The sequence below is a fragment of the Octopus bimaculoides genome, chromosome 8 (assembly GCF_046866305.1).
Source record: "Octopus bimaculoides isolate indiv1 chromosome 8, ASM4686630v1, whole genome shotgun sequence".
Classification (NCBI taxonomy): Eukaryota; Metazoa; Mollusca; class Cephalopoda; order Octopoda; family Octopodidae; genus Octopus; species Octopus bimaculoides.
In genome coordinates, this window is record NC_142935.1 from 1,984,198 (window position 1) to 2,007,322 (window position 23,125).

At 38.0% G+C, this 23,125-nt stretch overlaps 1 protein-coding gene across 3 annotated transcripts in view; it reads left to right on the forward strand.

Moving 5' to 3' along the window:
• Positions 1-13,386, forward strand: part of LOC106872530 (ATP-dependent RNA helicase DDX24) — a 23,926-nt gene extending 10,540 nt beyond the window's left edge. For all 3 annotated transcript variants that reach the window (XM_089355996.1, XM_089355995.1, XM_089355997.1), the window contains exons 7-17: positions 446-556; positions 725-843; positions 1,842-1,975; positions 3,877-3,995; positions 4,766-4,943; positions 5,353-5,456; positions 7,281-7,398; positions 8,879-8,975; positions 9,797-9,877; positions 11,183-11,343; positions 13,160-13,386. In XM_089355996.1, coding sequence (XP_089212122.1) covers positions 446-556; positions 725-843; positions 1,842-1,975; positions 3,877-3,995; positions 4,766-4,943; positions 5,353-5,456; positions 7,281-7,398; positions 8,879-8,975; positions 9,797-9,877; positions 11,183-11,343; positions 13,160-13,353 — 1,416 coding nt within the window. In that variant the 3' untranslated portion in view covers positions 13,354-13,386. The remainder of the gene's footprint in view (positions 1-445; positions 557-724; positions 844-1,841; positions 1,976-3,876; positions 3,996-4,765; positions 4,944-5,352; positions 5,457-7,280; positions 7,399-8,878; positions 8,976-9,796; positions 9,878-11,182; positions 11,344-13,159) is intronic.
• The last annotated feature ends 9,739 nt before the right edge of the window (positions 13,387-23,125 follow it).

The window sequence follows — 23,125 nt, forward strand, 5'->3', positions numbered from 1 at the left end:
TAATTGCGATTCTTCTAGACTGTAAATTGCACAATCAAGCTGATACAAATGAAAACATCCTGGTTAGAATTTTCATTGAGGTAGCTGAAAATAATGCTACAAGATTCTTTTGTTACTAAATTTTTGTTAAAATACACAGATTTTGATTCTATTAACTTTGAAATTTATGAAGAATTTAGTAAAATAACTTTGTCCTTGTTAATTTGGTGTTTGGAACATAACATGAAATTTTGATGGCTTTAATTTAGATAAATTTAAAACAGTAAGTTTGTATCATAGTACCATGGGTCAGTATCAATAGGCTTAAACTAGCAGTACCCATGGAAACTGTATATTATTTTGGAAACTCTAAGATTATTTATTATGGAGATGTACTTGCATAGCTAGTAATCTGAGATGCAGCTGAATTTTTTTGTCTGTGAACAGATTGTGTTTTTTTTCCCAGGTTGTTGCTATTATTGGTGGGATGTCAGAACAGAGACAAGAACGCATCTTGAAGAAACAACCACATATTATTGTTGCCACACCAGGACGGCTTTGGGAACTCTATGAGAAAGTATGTATAATATATGTGTGTGTGTGTGAGTATGTGTATATATCTATCTATCTATATATATATATATGAGTGTGTGTGTGTGTATGTATTTGTGTTTGCATGTTTGTTTACATATTCTCTTAATATTTCCTTTTATATTTACACATTTCTGTTTTCTTCTTTTGTCAGAGAAATCCTTACATCTTAACTGTGAAAAACATCCAATATCTTGTCATTGATGAAGCTGATCGTATGGTAGAGAAAGGACATTTTGAGGAACTCCAGAAACTGCTCAGCATGTTACGCCAGTTAGTACGGTTTTTATTTTAATAATCAACAAAACGTTTAGAGATGGACTTAAAAATAAGTTTCAAAATTTTGAAACGTTACCCGTGCTGGTACCCTGTAATAGCACTGGTGCTGGTGCCACATAAACACCCACTACACTCTGTAAAGTGGTTGGTGTTAGGAAAGGCATCCAGCCATAGAAACCATGCTAAAACTGACAATGCAACCTAGTACAGCTCTCTGGTTCACCATCTCCTATTGAACCTTCCAACCCATGCCAGCATAGAAAATGGCTGTTAAATGATGATGATGATCAGCAATTCGTTGCTTTTCTATTTTGCTCTTTCTCTTTTCTTTTTCCTTTACATTTTTTTTTTGTATTTTTAAATACCATTTTTAATTGTTAAGCCTCAAGAAAATGAATATAAATCACAAAAGCAATAAGCTAGCAGTCTAGATTGTAAACGTGTGGAAAGGTATAGATACATGCATATACATATGCATACTATACATTTCTACAACTCCACTGATTGCCAAGCACCTATTGGACATCCATCTTCAGAACCCTTGTTTCTTGGCATTTCTGCTCAACAGACCACTCTTCTCAGTGTTCGTCTTGGCCTTACACAATGGATCCTCAAACTCTGGACTCCACAGAAAACAATGATACCTTCTTTTTTTTTTTCCATCCCAACTTACACTCTCTTTGGTCTCAACTCACCACCCACCTTCCTTCAACTTCTCCCTCACCCTACATGCACAAACAGCCACAATCTCACCAACCAAACTGACACACACACACACATACATACACACTGCTCCTCCCTTCCAGATACACACATACTTATTGCCTCAGAACTGAAGCCATGTGAGTGAATTTGATAGATGGAAACTGAAAAATGCCCATCATGTATTGTGTGTGTGTATATAGATATGCATGTATGAAAAAAAAATATGCCTTGCATTCATTAAGATTTGTTATTTCTTAGTTTTAATCCAATGATATTTTCCTTTGCAGTTTCAGTAAAATGACTCAGAAGAGGCGTCAGACATTTTTGTTCTCCGCCACTTTGACATTAGCTCACATAGGTCCTCAACGAAAATTGTCGAGAAAGTTTCAAGCTAACCTGTTGACAACTGAAGGGAAAATCCGTAAGTTCTTTTCAACCATGTCTTGTTTTTGTCCAACTCCTCATCAACTTCATCATTTATTATTCATCTTCCATGTTTGCATGAGCTGGACAGTTTTAACAGAATTCAATGGGCCCAGTAATACATCATGCTCCATTGTTTGCTTTGGCATGGTTTCTACAGCTGGATGGCCTTCCTAATGCCCACCACTTTGCAGAGTGTACTGGATGCTTCTTTTGTGGCACTATGTGGCTAACATGACGAAGAGCCTCTTCAACTGAGTGAAGCTACAGCTGAAGGGAGGCAGGCTTTTACTTGATAATAAGGAGTCAAAACTGAAGAGGTTTCTTATTGTGGAGGAGATACATGGCTGCTCATGTTTTGCATGAGTTGGTGAGAGTAATCAGGGTGGAACTGGAAAGAGTGACAAGGGTGGTGTTTATAATGGTTAATGCTTTGAGAGGTGATAAGCATCATGGAGATGGATCTGTCACCCACCCGTGTTTTGCATATCAAGCTAATGTCCTACACTGTGGCAGTGTTTTTCAGAAAGACATGGTGTAATTCTCAAATCTCATTTACTCTTCATCCATGAATTACTTAACTTCATGTCTAACAAGAGGAAATAATGGAAAACTTACCAATGCACAGGGTGACCTCAAAAAAAAAAAAAAAAACAGAATCCACAAATCTTTGAATAAAATGATGCAGAAGGATAGATTGAGATGAAGAGTGGTTCCAGCAAGACAGGGCCACCCCACCCCCATGCATCAAATGACTCCCTAACCTGGCTGAGAGAGCGATTTCAGGAGAGACTGATCAACAGGAAGTGTGAGGTTGAGTGGCCACCCCATTCACCAGACTTGACCTCCCCACCAGAGTTTTATATGTGGGGGTATCTCAAGGATGATGTCTACCAGAAGAACCCTCAAACGATTGGCAGCAACCACAGCAGAAATCAGGGAAATCCCCAAAGAGGAACGTGTTTGAGTAATTGACAATTTTGCATGACGTATGCAAGTGTTTGTGCAATGTATGCCATTTGGAGCATATTTTGAAAAGAACATGACTTTTATGCAAAGGGAATGGGTGTACACAGACCAAAGATTAAGTCCAGGAAGTTTCAAGAAATTTGCTCGACCTTTGTAGGATTTAATAAAACTTTTATGGGTTTTGTTTTTTTCTGGGTCCCCTGTACTTTCATTAATTGTAGTGATGATATTTTCCAGATTTACCATTCTATCAGATGAAGATCACATTAACTTTATGAAATAAGTCAATTTCTTATGTGATGAGGGGAGGGGATGTCTGGTGTTTAGGTTAAGGTCTTCTTTGGTAAAATGTAATTGATGGAATTTTACCAATGTTCATCCTCACTAGTTTCTTTAGATTGTAGTTGTTTTGTTTGATTATTAACTTTAAATGCTGAAGGTCTTTTTAACCAGGTTTTCATGTCTTTACATTTTGTATATACAGGTATGTTAATGTCATCACTATACCTGTAGCTTCATCATCATTATTTAACATTTTTTTTCCATGCTGGCATGGGTTGGATGGTTTGACAGGATCCAGGTTGCTCCAGGGCCATGTTGAACTCCAACATCAGCTTTGGCATGGTTTCTATGGCTAGATGCCCTTTCAAATGCCAGCTGTTTTTTGGTGTGTACTGGGTGTTTTTATTTCATGCCACTGGCGCTAGTGAAATTGCCAAGTAACTTGCAAGAGAAGAAAAAGTAAGAGAAAAAAACGCTCCCTTGACTGAGAAAGGGGTAACATTTGAAGGGGGTAGTGATTTTATATCGGGTTTTGGAGGTTAAAGTATGATAGAGGGACAAATACAAATGGATTGATGTGGTGGTCTTTGCTGCATATAGATATGCTGATGTATAAGATGTATATGTTGTATATATATATATATATAGGTATGATGATGTATAAGATGGGTCTGAAAAAAGGAGCCAAAATGGTTGATTTGACTGAAAAAACAAGAACTGCAGAGAAACTGTCCGAAGCCAAAGTTCTTTGTGAACGTGAAAAAAAGGTATGTTTATTTAGCCCTTTAATTGTTTTATTTCTAACCAAAATGTTTCAATTGAATTCTTAAACAGCCACCAGCCCTCACCTGTTTCCAAGCAAGGTTTAAACCTCTCCATGGCTGGATAGGTTTTCATGGAAGACTCGATACAAGGGACGCTTATTTACGACTCACATGATGTCATGACAAGGAAACACAAGAATATTTACTCACACACACGTACACACACACATGCGCATGTGATTGGTTTCTTTCAGTTTTTATCTACTAAATCCATTTACAAATCTGCCAAGAGCTATAAACAGGAGACCCTTGCCCAAGGTGTCACACAGCAGGATTGAACCGAAAACCATGTGGATGGGAAAGAAACTTCTTAATCATACGGCCTAGCCTACACCTCTACAGCATTCTACAAGGGTGAGTCAAAAACTAATGTCATTTAGTTTAGGACAGGTAGAATTACCAACACAGGAACCTGTGTCATTCCCCAAAATGAAGCTGGTCCTCTGTCTGATACATGTTCCTGTGTTGGTAATTCTACCTGTCCTAAACAAAATGGCATTACTTTTTGACTCACCTTCATATCTACTTCTGACTGGATATCTGGTTTGTGATCTTTTCTATCAATCATAAATCTTTAGTTCTGCATTGATATATTTTATGTCTCAACATTGTTTTCATTGATTCTTTTTCCAGACAAAGCAAATACTTCTGCTTTGAGTTTATTTTTCCCAAATGGTAATTTTCTTTTTTTTCCCTCATTTTTGTCTTTGCAGGATGTTTATTTATATTACTTTTTAAAACAGCATCTTGGCCGAACGTTAGTATTTTGCAACAGCAAAGACTGTATTCGCCGTTTAGTGTCCATTTTCACATTGCTCGAGTGCCACCCGTTACCTTTACACTCTGACATGCATCAAAAACAGAGACTAAAAAACTTGGAGCGGTTTTCCTGTAAGTAATTCCGGTGCCAATCCTTTGATTTGGTTTGATTATTTTTCAAACTTCCAATTATTGTAGGCAATAAAGAAATAAGAAGCTTGCTTCGCAACCACATGGCTCTGGGTTCAGTCCCATTGCATGGCACCTTGAGCAAGTTTTTTACCATAGCCTCCGGCTGGCGAAAGCCTAGTGAGTGGATTTGGTAGAGACAAATACTGAAAGAAGCCCGTCGTATATATATATATATATATATATATATATATATATATATATATATATATATGTGTGTATGTGTGTGTGTGCAATTACTATAATAACAAAGTTTCAAAGTCAAGAGAAAACCTGAATCTCACCACTACTTTCTTTATTCTATATGTTTCTATAATAATAATAATCTGTGTTGTAATTATTTCATTTTTAGCCAATCCTAATGCCTTGCTATTAGCTACAGACATTGCTGCTCGAGGTTTGGATATTCCAAAAATAGATCATGTTATCCACTTCCAAGTGCCCCATACAGTGGAGGTTAGTATTGTTTTAATAACTGAATAAGCTTTACAATTAACTGTGAACTAGTTACTAAATAAAGTTTATAGTCTGTATCTGCACCAGGATTTAATTTATGCTTTAACATTGATCTGTGTTTTGTACCTTGCTCAGGAGCACAGTGGCTCAAGTAAGGTTTGAACTGATCACAGTGTGGTTAGTAACCTAGTATTTTAGCTTTGCAACCAGTCTCCCTCTTTGCACGAATATTTAAAATATATTTCATTGTAATGTGTTATTTTATGTTGTTGTGAATGTCATCATTGTATATTACCGTGTGCTATTAATAAAATACCAGTCAAATACTGGGGTGAGATTATGTCTGATACTAGTATTACGCAAGGTTCTTTCACTGAAAATCTTGAGCAATATGTGGTGTGTCTGTCATTGTACCTGACATAGCAGCTGTTGGTATTTAATTACTATTAACTTTAACGAGCTTAGACATGCCATAACCTATTCCAAAGACTGCCAGAGCTTTTACTGTGCTGGTCTGTTATATATGCATCTATATATATAGCTTGGTCGATGCCAGTGCCACATAACTGGTCCCATGCCGGTGGCATGTAAAAATCTCCATTCAAGCATGGTCGATGCCAGTACTACCTAACTGACCCTCGTGCCAGCGGCACAGAAAAAGCACCCACTACACTCTTGGAGTGGTTGCATTAGGAAGGGCATCCAGATGTAGAAACTTTACCAGATCAGACTGGAACCTGGTACAGCCTTAGTCAAATCGTCCAACCCATGCCAGCATGGAAAGTAGACATTAAACGACGATGATGATGATATATCATGTTTAGGGCAGTGGTGGTTCACCCTTGGGAAGGTCTTGTGCATATGAACCTTCTCTAGCACTCCCTATGTGACCTGGGAAGCCCTGTACCCTCCCTGTGGTTGTTGGGTAGTTTACTGGAACTTTGGCTACAATGACTAGACTTGGAATGAATACTGGAGTGGTCGCCCGTTGCTGTCTCCTGGTCGGGTGGGGGTTGGGGGTTTGGAAATTAAAACTCAGAATGGAAAGAGCTGGAAGATATACGGTAAAACATCTCCACTGGTGCACCAATGATTCTGCTGCTCTGCCATCCACAGGGCAAAACATGAAATGAAGTGTTTTGCTGAAGAACCCAACATGCCTCCTGATTCAGGAATGGAACCCATGATCTAGAGATGATGAGGCTATGTGCCTTCATTATGTACTATGTATCCTTCTGTATAAGTTCCATCCCTGATTTAGGATTAAGTCAGAGTACAAAGTTTTTCCCTTCACAGTTTTGGCTTTGCTCATGTTTAAATCACACTCTAGTTTTATTTTATTTTTTAAAAAATTAAAATCATCATCATTTAACATCTGTTGTCCATGCTGGCATAGGTTGGATGGTTTGATCAGGGCTGGCAAGTTGGAAGGCTGCACCAGACTCCAGTCTGATTTGGAATGATTTCTACGGCTGGATGCCCTTCCTCATGCCAACCACTCCAAGAGTGCAATGGTTGCTTTTACGTGCCACCAGTATCTGCCACGACTGTGATTTCGATTGGCTTGATGGCTCTTCTCAAGCACGACGTAATGCTAAAGGTCTCGGCCATTGCCTCCGTGAGGCCCAACACTCGAAAGGAAATCCAGTGCAAAACAGGGTGCTTTATATGCAAGTAAATACGATAGATTCTGATCTAAAAGGCTTATTTAGTTTCCAGTGTTTTATTTCAAACTTTCTTCTTTTTATTGCAACTCTTCAGAGAAAATTATTTCTTACTTTAAACTGTTGTCCTTCTTCTTCTCTTCCTCCTCCTCCTCCTTAGAACTACATACACCGTAGTGGTCGTACAGCTCGAGCCTCACAAGAAGGTTTAACAGTGTTGCTTATCTCTCCAGAAGAGCAGAAAGGTTACAGAAAGATTCTTTATAGTTTGAACAGAAGTAAGTGTATTTGACCGTTTTTACTTGTGGCTCATTGTGCCTGGAATGTCTTAAAAGTAAGGAAAAACTCAAACAGTTTTATAGTATAGAACCTGGTAAGTATATCAGAAACAATATTGGTTTCTCATATACACAGAAGGTCACAACTTCTAGAGAAGGGTGCAGTTGATTATTTTTTCATTTGTTTTTTTTTCCATCAATCCTGGGAGGCTGAAGGCCAAAGTTCGTTGAATGGAAAGCACTACTGCTGGTGCCATGTGTAAAGCACCTTGTGTGCTCTGTAAAGTGGTTGACATGAGAAAGTACATCCAGCTGTAGAAATTATGCCAAACAGACAAATAGAGGTGCAGCCCCTGGTGATGCCAGTTTCTGTCAAACCATCCAACCCTTGCCTGCATGGAAGACAGACACATAATGGTCATTAAGACCAACTTTAGCATCATTTATCTGACAAGACAACCTTTTACTGTCAAACTATCTTTTCTTGTCTTATTGCTGCTACATGGTCTGTGCTCTTCAACTTGTTCAGACTGTATACCTCCTCCACACCAGCATAATCATTTCATTTACTGTCCGTTTTCCTATCATATCTGTCTCAGAAGTGCTTCCTTCTCTTCCTATATTTTAACCCTTAACTGCTCATCTTCAGAAATTCAAACTGATTTTACATAAATGACTTTCTCCAGCAGCGCTGGACGACTTTTAAATCAAAGGTTCTTAAACTTCTTATATCTGGGCCAGATCCCAAACTGGAATGTTTTTCGGGGGCTGCACCAAAAAAATTAAACCACAAGTCAAAGAAAAACTGTTGGGGACTGCTGAAAGGATGCATGAGGGCCGTATGTGGCCCTGGGATCCACAGTTGAGAACTGCTAGAAATAAGGGCCTTAACCTGGTCTGGCTCTTGCTTGGTTCATATTTCAGAGGTGAATGTGTGATTGAAGAATCGATCGGTTGGTTGTCTAATTCTGATTGCTCTGAGTTTATTGAGGACATAGAATATAGTCCAAACCCCGACAATACATTTTCTTTTAATGGTCTCATGAAAAGAGGAATGGCAGCATTTCTGAAACTAATGGGGGGACCAGTGAAGAAATGGAATCAGGACTCCAAGGTTATCCTCAGACCAAAGACCTGGTTCCAGTGTTACCATCAGACTGGACTCTGCTAAAATTACCCAAAGGACAAGCAAGGGTTGTTAAACAGGGTCACACTCAATCACAAATGCAACCAATCCAAGGAGGGGTGGTGGGCTTTGGTATAGTTGCTGTCTGCCCAATTTTATTTACAAACTTTGGGTTGGCCCAAGAAAAAGACTCTTGACAAGTTGCTATGCCATGTAGGAGGATTGAACCCCGGATAACACACTAATGAAGTGAATTTCTCAACCACTTTACCTCATGGCCATCTTCATAGCATTTCCGTGCTAAATCAACATTCCAATCCAACGTAATTCAGTCTGTTTCCATTCAATTTTCAGCCAAAGACTTTGACCAGTTTCCGGTTGACAATAGTTACATACCAGCAATAAATGCCAGGATGCAGTTGGCACTGAAAATTGACACTGAAGAACACAGGTTAGTATGGTAGTGTTGCAATAATCCTTTCATATTCCTCAGGTTTCTTGAAATCAATCCTATAACTTTAAACATAAAGGTTCAGTTTTAGTGCTTATTCGTAAAGTTGTCGCTTCGATACCTGCTAATTAACTTCAATTGTCTGTAGCTGTCAAATTTAATAATAAAAAAGAATTGTAAATCATCTGTATAGAAAATTGGTGAATAATCATCAAAGAATAAATCCATGGTAATTAACAGCCTCAATTAGTAATAGGTCATTAAACTTCAACACGTCATCATTATCATCATCATTTAACGTCCATCTTCCATGCTGGCATGGGTTGGACAGTTTGGCTGTAACTGGCAAGCCTGAGAGCTGCACCAGGTTCCATTATCTGTTTTTGGCACGATTGGATGCCCTTCATAATGCCAGCCACTTTACAGAGTGTATTGGCTGCCTTTTGCATGGCACCAGCATGAGTGCTCTATACACGGCACCAGCACGAGTGCTCTATACGCGGCACCAGCACGAATGCTCAGTAATTGGCAAAATTTAAGATCTGTATGTAAAAAATTTAACAAAGTTTCAAGCAAATATTGTTCATAAATTCTTCTTGAGCATCATTAATTCAAACAATGTGTTTGAATTAATGTTGTCCCTTGTCCCTATTTGGGACCATCGATATTAAACTGATTAATTCAGTGCTTAAGAAGGGCCTCAAGTTCAAGTAATGGTGAGGTTGTTACACAAACTAGTTTCTCCATACCCAGTTTGATTTCATGTAAATCTTTATTAAATGGTGGCTTTAGCAAATTTCTTTTCTTACGTATATTTGTAGGTTTGACAAGAAAAAACATGAAAATAACTGGTTCCGGAAGACAGCAGAAGAGATGGACATCGAACTGGACGAAGAGAACTTGTATCCTTTTTGTCTGCAGCTCCACCATCACAACTTTTATTTAGAAAATACTCTGTTCTATCTCCTTGAAAAATATTTCATGGCTGTATGATCTGAGTTGATTTCCCAACCCTGTGGTTCCAGGTTCAGTTCCACTGTGTGATACCTTGAGCACGTGTCTTTTATCACAGCCTTGGCTTGACCAACGTCTTGCGAGTGGATTTGGTTGGTAGAAACTAGAAGCTTTTCGTTGTATGTTTGGTGCTCGGCTCACAAATTATCACAAGACTTTGATGTAAAGTTTTAATTTAGATCACTTTAACCTTTTCGTTACCATATGTCTTTTGAAATACACTGCTTTTGTCTCAATTAATTTTGAAAATAATGAAGAATTTAGTAAAATAATTTTCTCATTATGAAGATGATGTTTGGAACAAAACACAAAATTTTGATGGAAAGTTTTAATTTAGGTAACTTTAAACAAGAAGTTCATATCACAAAACAAAAAGACAGTCTCAGTAGGGGTGGTACCCAAAGGGTTAATTCTAATAATCTAAAGAGTGAATGACTTGTTAGGTTCAATGTAGAGTGTTTACTGAGATTGTTTTATTGTGTAGTTATTACATTATTTACAATGGATGGCTAGGTGTCCTCATCTTGTTTGTTATTACTGCAACGTTTCAGCTGATGTATTCTCCAGCTTTCATCAGGTGTTCTGGTGGAATTTCAAACCCAACCCTTTGTTTCACTGATGGAGTACTCTGCTCTCATTCCTAAGGTATTCTTTTTGCTGATGTTATTTTTTCTGTAGACGTTATTTACCAAGTCTTTGCCTGGGATTGAACTCAGAATCCGAGGGTCAGTAGCCCATGCTCTTATCCACTCCCCTATATGCCTGTAGACTTACAGGCATATAGCATAGTGGATAAGAATTCAGGCTACACTATATGCATGTAGGCCTACGAGCATATAGCATAGTAGATAAGAGTGCAGGCTACTAACCCTTGGATTCTGGGTTCAATCCCAGGCAGGGACTTGGAAAATAATATCAACAGAAAAAGTAACATCAGCAAAAAAAATGAATATCTTAAGAATGAGAACAGAGTACCCCATTAGTGAAATTAAGGGTTGGCTTTGAAATTCTGCCAGAACACTCGATGAAGGCTGGAGAGTACATCAGCTGAAACGTGGTAACAACAAACAAGGTGAGGACACATACCTGTCCATTGTAAATAATGTACATAATTCCTCATCTCAAAAATATAGAATAGTAGTTATTACTTGATTTACATTGATATTGTTGTAGCCTTGACCCAATGTTCACAGATATGACCTTGGGGACTCAAGAGACCAAGCAAACCTACGACATAAAATCGCTTCCATGAAAGCGCAGTTACAGATGATGTTGAAAACGAAACTACTTTCTAAGAAACTAGTCACCAAGTACCCTACCAAAATGGGAAAACTTCGTGGTCCCATGGAAATTAGTAAGTTGAAGATTTATATTTTTTTGAGCAGGAAAGGCTTAAATATTGAAAGTGTTGACTCTCCTTTGTGGTACCTTCAGATTTATTTAATCACCCCTGTGATTATAATGCGACATGTGGAGGGGAATTACCTAGCTTTCCATTCCAAGCAAAGTCCTTCCAAGAATCATCCTGGAGTGATTGAAAGATACCATTGACAAGCAACTCAGAGATGAGCAGGCAGGCTTCAGAAAGGAGAGATCATGCACGGACCAGACTGCAACGCTCAGAGTCATCTTGAGCAGACAATGGAATGGCAAACGTCACTCTATGTGTGCTTCGTCGACTTTGAAATAGCATTTGACAGCGTGGACAGGCAGACAATCTGGGACATATTACGACACTATGGTGTGCCAGAGAAGATCGTGGATATTATTCGAATACTCTACAAGTTTTCTTGCCAGGTCATCCATGCTGGGAGATTGTCGGAGGAATTCAGGGTCAGCATGGGAGTCAGACAGGGCTGTTTGTTGTCACCACTCCTGTTCCTCATTGTGCTGGACTGGATCACCAGGACGGCCTACGCTACCTCCGGGAAAGGTATTCAGTGGACACTGATGAACGAGCTGGAGGACATGGACTATGCAGATGATCTCGCGCTACTGTCACATTGCCTGCAAGACATGCAAGTTAAGGTTGACCACCTGAGAGAAACTTCACAGCGAGTGTGCTTGAGGATCAGCCAGGAAAAGACAAAAGTGCTGCGTATCAACAACAAGCGGGAAGAGCCAATCACAATTGAGGGGGCACCTGTGGAGGACGTTAGTGAGTTTGTCTATCTCGGAAACAAGATCAGCAAATCAGGTGGATCAGACGAGGACATCACTGCAAGAAGCAAGAAGGCTTGGCAAGCCTTCACTATTCTTCAGCCGGTATGGAAGTCCACTGCCATCTCAACTCGAACTAAACTCCGTTTATTTAGTTCAAACGTAAAATCTGTGCTTTTGTATGGCTCTGAAACATGGAGAGCCACCTGCAGCAACTACAAGAAGATCCAGACCTTCATCAACAAATGTCTCTGGCAGATCCTCCATCTGAAGTGGTTCGCCAGAGTGCCAAACACCGACCTGTGGGAAAGGACCAACCAAGAGCCCATACATGTTCAGATTAGACGAAGGAAATGGAGATGGATCGGACACACACTGCAGAAAGAACCCTCAAATGTGACATGACAAGCACTTGACTGGAACCTGCAGGGGAAAAGGAAGCGAGGACGCCCGAAGCAGACATGGAAGCCGAGCATTTTGGACGAGCTCAGGACCACCAGCCTGACATGGGAAGCAACCAAGAAACACGCCAATGACCGCAAAAAGTGGAAAATAACCGTTGAGGCCCTATGCTCCAGAAGGGGCAAAAAGAATTAAGAGAGAGAGTGATTATAACTGAACATAGCCACTGATTGTTGCTGTGATGGTTTCACATTGTCCAGTAGACACTTGGAACTCTGTCAGGTCAAAACAACATAGACATAAGTGTGAAAGGGTGGAAGTTTATGTATTTTAGAATGATGAATTGCCAAAAATGTTGGTTGTTGAGAGAAAAACACAAAAAATAGATGCAGATATCTTATTTGAATTTGGATAGAGAAATTCTAGATTTGTCTTACTTTGTGGTGTTGGTAATGACAGGGGTGACAGCTGGTGCTGTGGAGATGGTTATGCATCTTCTATTTGAATTTCTGTGTTAAAAGACCCAACAGTTTCATGAAACTTTCTTTGAGAAAGAATTCTTCAATGGTTTTAGATTTTAATTTCTGTGTTTTTTTTTTTTTCTTTAGACAATTCTTCAAGTGCAATTAGTGAATTACAACATCAGAAGTCATTGATGAAAGACAAGAAGAAACAGAAAAAGAAGATTGTTATAAAAAATGTGAATGAATTAAAGAAAAATAATTTAATTGAAAAGAAACGTCAGAAGGCAATGAGGCGGAAGAAAAGAAAAGAACTGTTGATGAAACAATTCAAAGAATAAATTTCAATAAAACGATTTGTGGATGTTTGTAAATTTGGGTTCATGGCTTTGTTTTGTGTCTGTTTTTCCTTGTTTGCAAGGGTTGGACAAATATGTTATTTGAAGCATTGTTTTACAGCCAGATGCTCTTTTTGGTACTAATCGTTGCCTGGTTTTCTAGTGAGGAAGACTTTGATGTAAAGAGACCAGTAATATTTCTTAGTAATATTAATTTATACCGGAAACAATATATATGATGAATATGACAATTTTTTTAATCTTATATTTATGTTGTAAACAAATAATACAATATTACATGAGCATTTTATAATGTTTCTCTCTTTCCTGGAAACTCTCTGCGTACCGGCAGCTGATGGCTCGCGAACTGGCACCGGTCCATGGACCACCACTTTGAGTAGCACTGATCTACCTAACTCATTCTTTATAGGCATCACATCTCCATGCCAGTGCAGTCTTCTCTCTTATTATGTCCAGTTTTCCTCTCTGCTCATTTCTGTGCCACTGTTGATGTATATTAGTATTAGACATCCTGTGAAGCCTGTTTGCCTTGTTATTTTACAGCTTTCACACAATGTACACATCCAGTACCCATGTTTCACTACCATATAATATCATATCTGAGGAACAGTCAATAAACTGTAAAGCTGTCTGTCAGGAGACTGCCTCTTCATTTTTTTTTTTTTTTTCCACACAGCAGTAGTATAGAAAGAATATATTTACATTCTTATTTAACTCACAACGATGTTTTGTGATATTTAAATATATTCCAGTTCTGATTAACTCTATGTTGTGCATAAAATAGATATTGTCTAATTGATGACAAAATTATCGAAATTTAATAATAAATGAAAATAGAAGAAAGGACTAATAAGAGCAATGACACCTAAGTTTAGACCTAAATAAAATAGGCCAGGTTGATAATGGTAGGACACATTCACTTTAGAGATATCAAGTTGCAAATATTGAAAGTATTAAAAACACATTAGTGATAAGTTCAAGATTATTTGATTCATAATTGAACTGAGATAAGCCATATGGTGGCATGTGAGGAGTTATTTTCAGGGCTTAAGATGCAGTGGCCTCAAACAGATAAGTATATGGTTAATTCTTGTCAACTATAACATACTCATGCTGGTTCCACGTAAAAAGCACTTGTACTGGTGCCACATGAAAAGAACCCAGCTCACACTGCAAAGTGGTTGGCATTAGGAATGGCATCCAGCTGTAGAAACCAAGCTAAAGTAGACTGGATTCTGGTGCAGTTCCGGTCAAAGCATCCAACTCATGCCAGCCTGGAAAAAGGATCAACTGGAACCCTTGTCGTAACCAACAGAGTGCCAATGTCTATTGATGTATAATCGGTTCTTCCAGACTCAATGGATTATCTAAAGCCTTAAATCAAATGTTCTCAAACTGTTCGTTCCAGAACATCCTTTCACCACCTTTTAAATGTGGAGATATTTCATGTGAAGAATAAAGCGTGAAATGTTTAAATATCATAGAACGAATAATAAGCATGTATTGTTTGTTATTAATTAAAATTAAAGTTTCTAATTGTTCTTATTTTTGGTAAAACAATATCGAAGATTAAGGATTATCAAAGACATATATGACTATTTATACTTCATTAGCACTAAAAAACTCTGCAAGTATTCAATATAATTATGAGTGCTGGTGCGAGCGATTTGACCAGGAAACTAAAAGAAGCCCGTTGTATATGCATATATATATATGTGTGTATATTTGTCCACCTCCACCGCTTGACAACTGGTATCGGTCCGTTCAGGTCCTGTGACTTAGCGGTCCGATAAAGTGATCAATATAATAAGTACTAGGCTTAGAAGAAAAGCGTATTGGCATTGGTTTGTTCTAGTAAAAGTTCTTCACGGCAGTGCCCCAGCATGGCCGCGATCTAATGACTGAAACAAGTAAAAGATAAAAGATCCTATTAATATAAAAAATGGATTAGAAAAATCTCATTTAGATTATCTCGTTTTTCAGTTAACGAATAAAGATATACTCGAATTATGAGGCATGGATCTAAAGTGGATATAAAGATGAGGTATATTTTACCAACGACCAGCATAGAATTATGAAGAACATTCATAATGAGCATAATTACATTATAATTGGTATAATCCACCATGTAATACTGGTATGACCCCACCTATTGCTAACACTTTCTTTTCTCTCTTTTTTCCCCCTTTCTTTTGCATTACTTGCGAAACATTTGCCTTTGAAAATAAGTATTTTAAGATCTTTAACGGAAATAACACTAAATTATATTATTCTACCACAACTTATCTTGAGCAAAACATAACCACTTCATATGTAACTATGTTAACAAGTAATACTAATATGGCCAATTATAATTACAACAATAATGCAGACTACAATTGTATAAATAGATATAATTGTCCTTTGAATGAGACTTGTCTAATTAACGATGCTGGATATAAGTGTAGAGTTAGAAGCACTGCCTATATAGGCTTATATAGGTTTAACAGTATGTGTGAGTGTGTAAGTATATATACATACATATATATATTGTATATAATGTGTGCATATAATTGTTTTCGTACGTATACGTGTAAATATACATATATATTTGTAGGCATATATGTGTGTGTGTCATTGTGAAGGTGCATGGCCTAGTGGTTAGAGTGTTGCACTCACGATTGCAAGATCGTGGTTTTGATTTACGGATGGGGCGGTGTATTGTGTACAGGCAATGCCAATATGATGGAGGAGGCAAGTTAATGCACTGCATAAACATATGATCACTGTAAACAAATCATCTTTGCTGGTTGTTCAGCAAAAATTTTCAGAACCCTCGTTTGTTCATAGAAATGTCCACCACATACATGCATGCATATATACATACACATATACATGCATACATACATACACACACACGCATACATACATACACACATACACACACATACACTCGCATACATACATACATACATATATACATACATACTGGTAGAATGTCCCAGTGAAGACCTCGATAAAATGTAAGCACAACAGACCTGATATAATGATTTGGGATAGAAAAGAAACTGTGCACAGTTGTGGAAATTAGCTGCTCAGTGGATGTTAACATGAAGCTGAAGATCAATGAAAAAGAGAACACCTATGCTGAACTATTGAGAAATCTACAGATACTCTATCCAGATTAGAAGTTCAGGTTTATATCTGTAATTATTGGAGCCTTGGGATATGTAACACACTGCCTAAATACCAATCTTGAGAAATTAGGCTTCTCAAAACCAGAAAAGAGAAAGCTAATTCAAAGACTACAGATCCAATCCATCACTGGAACTGTAAAACTGTTCAGAAGTTTATCATTTAGATATATATGAGCATGTCTAGATTTGTGACTATATGCATGAGAGTACATATATAAAACATACAAATCTGCAGATACATACACGTATACATGTATGCATACAAACGAAGGTACCCTGTCGATGTTAAAATTCCAATGAAGGAGCCATGGATCTAGGTTAGAAACCGATTCTTTCTCTATTGACAAGAAATCTTGAAATAAACTGAATAATGACATACACACATGCATACATACATAAGTACATACATACATACATACATAAGTACATACATACATACATACATACATACAAGACTATACTTCCATCCATATGGAGAGTAAATGATAGCTGGCCTAGGGTCACTGTTTCACAATTTGAGAATGTTTTTTTTTCTTCTCATTACTTTGTTCTAGAAGTAAAACAAAAAATATTGTGGAGACAAAAATAAAATTCCATTCCATTCCAGGCGTTACTAATCGTAGGTAATGTACCTTTTCGTCCACAGACCCTACAACATCAGCATTCAAATGTTAGATTAATGTTTAAATTGCCAAATATGACGTCTCTTTTGAAAATCATTGACCAAGGTATAATTACAATATTTAAAGAGTATTGTCTTCAATAAACGTTTGGCCAGTTAATAAATGCTATTTGATAAGGAAGGAAGCCTAACATTAAAAGAATTTAGGGAAATCCTTCAGTATTTTGGCTGCAGCAAAAACAATAAAAGGACCTAGAAACAATAGCCACAGAGAAAAATATGGAAGGCATTCCGACCATACTCTGGTCTTAATTTATTGATTATTTTGTGGTATTTGAAGAACAAGTCGAAACTGTTTGGGGTGAAAGAAGAAACACAGATCTCAAAAACGAAGACTTCACTAAAATGGAAGAATATTATGAAGTTGTGAAAGAAATAACAATAGGCTATAGGCGCAGGCGTGGTTGTGTATTTAAGAAGGTCGTATTGCAACCGCGTGGTTTCAAGTTCAGTCCTACTGCGCGCAAATGTCATCTAATGCTTTGTGAGTAAATGTGGTAGACGGAAACTACAGAAACCTGTCGTACACACACACACACACATACACACACACACACACACACACACACGCACACACATGTACATATGAACGTACGTATTTATGTATGTAAATATGTGTTTGTGTGTATTTGTGTATGACTGTCTCTGTGTCAGTTTGTCCATACCGCCACCTCTTGACAACCAATGTTGGTTTGTTTACGTCCTTGTAACTTGACAGTTTTGCGAAAGTGACCGATAAAATAAGTACAAAAAAAAAGCATGACTACTGGGGCGATTTCAAGGTGGTGCTCCAGCATGGCTACAGTCCAGTGATTGAAACAAGTAAAAGAAGAACTGGTAACTCGAGTTCCAAGATTCAGCGTTCGAAGCAAAGAAGAAAAGTTGCTGTTTAAATGTTATCTCTGCTGTCGAGAAATTCGTGAAGAAGGCACTGTCGTGGAAGCCAGGAATTACAGATGCGTTTATAAAGAAATATTGTAATGAATCATGTATTCCATTTTATTACTCCACTGACACCGGCTCGAGAACGAAATCTGGTTAGGAGGTGCAAACTCAGCTCCAAAACCTTTTTACAAACAAGGTTTTATTGTGTTTTTATTTATTTATTTATTTATTTATTTTTGTTCTTTGAGAAGAAATCTAACTTTGCGCTACTTTTTACAGATCACTTTTTATTCAGTTTTTTTTTTTTTTAATCCTGAGAAAAGTAGGGATGCAAACTTTGATTTTATACTCCACAAAAATTTCTAGGGGGTGCCCTTGCACCTGCTCTTCCTGGACCCATGTCCACTGGAATCAGTTCTTACAAGTTTGCTCTAAATACTCAGAACAGTTCGGTGATTTAGTCTGCCATACATCATTATGTTCCTCATGAAGTTCTTGTTGAGCTTTAATCTTCTGAAAGATCTCTCCGTAGATACCATCATAACGGATAATATACAAGAACACTGACAATGCGTTGGGTAAATGTCATTCGTACATTGTTATCTTATTGAAAAGTTGACGTGGTCCAATATCTTTACAAAAATTTGAAGCATGTATTGTCTTGAAGTGTCTCATTTCTTCTTGTATTGATTCTTAGAGATTGTCTGCGAATTATCTAAATAATTTTGCGTGTGCAAAGCCCAGTTCATTTTAACCTCCGCCAAGGAAGGAGGTTATGTTTTCATCGGCGTTGGTTTGTCCGACAATGTGCAAAATAACTCAAAAAGTTGTGAACGGTATTTGACGAAACTTGCAGGAAAAGTTGGTAATGACACAAGGAACAGATGATGAAATTTTGGTAGTGATCCGGGAATCTTTATGGATTCTTGAAGGATTTTTCATTTGTTATTTTTACTTTACATGAAGTATTACAATGTTACGTTCTTTGATTATCTCCCTTGAAAACACGTTCATCATTTCCACGTAACTTATGGTGGCGTTGCTAATTCCAAAGTTTATTTTCGTTTCTCTATTAGTAATTTCACTCGCGTATCTATCTTAAAATGAACCGCTTGGCGGAGGTCTGCGGCGGATGACATGACAAGCCTTGACTACTGGGATCGACTCAAAAAACTCAGGCTTTGCTCCCTCCACCGTCGCTGTGAGCTCCATATCATCTGTATGATGTGGAAAATATTCCGTCAACATTACCCATCTTTAAAATTCGTCCCCGCAGAAGATGATATGTAAGTTGCCTTGGAAAATATTCGACCCAGGCTTGATGAGCTTCATAATAAACACAATTAACAATGTATTACATTTTTATTTCTGTGTATTTGACTTCTGGTTAATTTATGTATTATTGTATTTTCAGCTTTTCATAACCATCGAAATATTGGTATCAAATTTTGGCTCAGGCCGGTAATTTGGGAACGGAGGGTAAATCGATTGCATCGATCCCTCCGAAGGGATGAAAAGCGAAGTCGACCTCGGCGGAATTTGAACTCAGAACGTAACGATAGACGAAATGCCACTAAGCATTTTGCCCAGCATGCAACCGATTCCACCAGCTCGTCGCCTTGTAAAACTACCGAAGTATTAATAAATGGAGTTAATAAATATTAATAAATGGAGTTTAAAATGATATTAGGACTGAAGGGACAATAAATATTTTAATAAGTTATCGAATTAACTGAAAAATTAAAAATATAATTTTGTTTTACCTTCGGAGGGTCATTGCACCAGTAATAAGCACACTCTATTTCTATTTCTATTATTACGGTGCCAGCTGTTCACTACCATTGAACTAAGGTAACACCCCTTATTTTTCGAGCACCATCCGGAGTATTCAAGCGGTTCGAAGTGGTGCCGTTTTCTGCAAGTGCTCCACCCTTATTGCAGTCCCTATTTGTTCCATGTACTTCTCGAGATTTTTACTCACTGTTCTCAGGGCTCCGAGAATTATTGGTACCACTACCACCTTTTTCAGCAACAGCAACTGCCTAACCTCCCAAGCTAACCTGTCATATTATTATGACTTTTTGTTGGTGGCTTTTGAATACATACCCAGCTTTTCTTTTCCACAGAATCAGTGTCAATGGTATCAAGCACAGTACAAAGATCAGTGGGGACAGGTAGATGCCCCTCCTAATTTCTACTGTCCCTAAACGTCTTCCGTATGCTGTCAGGTCCGTCCTCCAATTCACCACACTTTTTCCAAGTAATCGCTCAACATTCGATGCAATGCCAAACAGGTTCATACACTCCATAATCCAAGAATGTGGGATCATATCGTACGCCTTACGATAGTCGATCCATGACATGGTTAAGTTACTTTTTTTCTCTTCTTGCAGTCTCTGAGTACAGTTTTATCTATCAAGAGTTGATCCTTGGTACCACTGCACTTGCGTTTGCAACCCTTCTGCTCATGTGGCAGGACTCCATTTTTTTCTAGAAGTATTGTTGTAGCAGAAAATGTGGGTGTCGATGTCAAGAAAAAGAAACATAATGGGAGTGACAAAAGAAAAGATCCATGGTGGAAAAGAAGAATCCAGGAAGGGTTAGACATGCTCTTGAAGGAAATCTCTGTGTTAGACCGAAAAGAGAAAGGGGAGCTTAAAAGTGAACAAAAATACAGGGCGCTGAAAAGGAAGTGTAATATTGAAAGAAAGGGCCTGAAGGTAGCAGTGGAGGAACTGAAACAGCGCCTCGTTGCAAAGAAAGCAAATATGGTAAGATACAACCAGAGAATGAAGGGTTACCACCAGAATATGTTATTCAGAGTAGATCAGAAGAGATTCTATAAAGAAATAAATGGAAGATGTACAGATGAAGAGTTGATACCAGATAACATTGAAAGTCAAAGGTTTTGGAGTGACATCTGGAGCAAAGACAAGGAGCACAAGAAGGATGCTGAATGGTTGCAAGAACTGAAACAAGCAGTAGTCTGTCCAAAACAGGTAGAACTAGTCATTTCAGTTACGGAAGTGAAGGAAATCAGCAAAGAAATGAGCAACTGGAAGGCCCCGGGACCAGATGGAGTTCAAGGCTACTGGATCAAAAGGTTTGGTGAATGTCATGCACGAATAGCTGCGCAACTCAACACCTTGTTAAATGCCGACCAAGTAACATGAAAATGGTTGACATTGTGTAGGACAGTGCTGTGCCTGAAAAACATCGAAAAGGCACTACGGTAGACAATTACAGGCCGATATCCTGTTTGCCACTTATGTGGAAGTTATTGACTGGAATACTCGCAGAGTCAATGTACGAACATCAAAAAAAAAAAAAATTATTATAATTATTCATATTCAGGTCACTGCCTGGAATCGAACTCGGAATAAGTAGCCCGCGCTCTTAACCACTACGCCATATATCCGTGGGAATATAGAACTGTATGACTCATTGTTATAAAACAAAGAACTGTGAGCGATTGGCAGTTCGGGTTGGTAAGCAGTTCACTGTGAGCCGTGATTGAGAGCATTGAGTCTCGTGTAATAGTAAAAGTAGTACGTCGTGTGAATACTTTCTATTCCTCTTGTTTTGTTAAATTATATATTCATTACAAGGATACAAAAGTCATGAAGAAAATATCTCGCTGTAGACAATCAGACAAATATATATACTGTGATTTTAAACGCAGCACGTCCATAAGAAATATTATCTCAGGATGAATACCGCAGTAAATGTGCTTTTCACAATGTATTTACATTAAGTATGATAAAGAGGTGGCTATTTTAATCTAATATTATTGCTGCATAATATTGAGGAATTGCCTCTTGTACTTGTTCAGAAGTGTGTGGAACTGCACTGTCGTTTACTCCTGGATGTCCACAACAATCTGTTCCACTGTTATCATTACGGATGGTCCTTCGGATCGTTCTTTGTTACCTTCATTTCTCTCCTCCACTGAATATAGAACATCTTTCCGCCACTGTCATATGTAGTCAAGAGGAGAAATAGTTTGCATTCACAGTTTCCACACGCACCTCTTTACAAACGATTCTTGCTGATGGTATTATAACAGACAAATTCTGTGAGATTCACGAAATCTGAGGATTCGATCAGCTATAACTAAGATTTTTCAGGCGAAAATCTTAGATTTTCGCACAGTCTGTACATACATATCTTAAAGAGGGAGAAGTGCGCATACCAAAAGAGATTTAACTAGCAGTGTGTAGGGGTATGAGACCCTCACATTGTTTTCTGATGAAGGTTTTTCATTTTGCCCACAAGAAACTTTCTCGGCATTTTTGTTTATTGTAGTGCTTCTTTTCTTGCAGCAGTTACTTTCTTAGTATCTTCGTCTTTACAGAAACTTTTCACGTTGATCTCAGTGCATGTATCTGGAATTTCGAACCAGATCATACCAGATGAAAATATGGAACATGAAATAACATCAAGAATTATTCCTGAGAGTTTACGTCAAAATGTACAAGTGGGTAGGGTGTTGAGCTAAACATTCTTGAGCCGTTTCCTTGAGTTGAACACTTCATTTTTCGTAGCTCCAGTCCACTCAGCTGTAAAATGAGTAACCCTGCGACAGACTGGCGTCCCGTTCTGGGGGAATATTATGACCTCAGTCATTTGCATGCCCTAAAAGTACTAGGACTCGAGACAATAATTGATGATAATGATAATGATGATGATGAAGCTGATGTCGTAATGATTTAATCCCGTTGTAATAATAATAAATGCAACGGAGCCCCATGTGACGGTGCTGCAGTCTTTGGCTAATAGCAGCCTAATCTAGCTAAGCCATAAAATTGCAATATCTTTCAACATTATTGTTTAATATATTCTAAACGATTGTTTTCTATAATTTTTCATAGAACGTTAGAAATGTTGGTTTTGACGATCTCAAAATGGCGTTAAACACGATGAAATAACGAGAAAAAGCATCAGTGATGCTTTCTTTTTCGGCAGGATCTTAAAAGAAGACTTGAGTTCTCTTATTCGATGCAAATGTCAC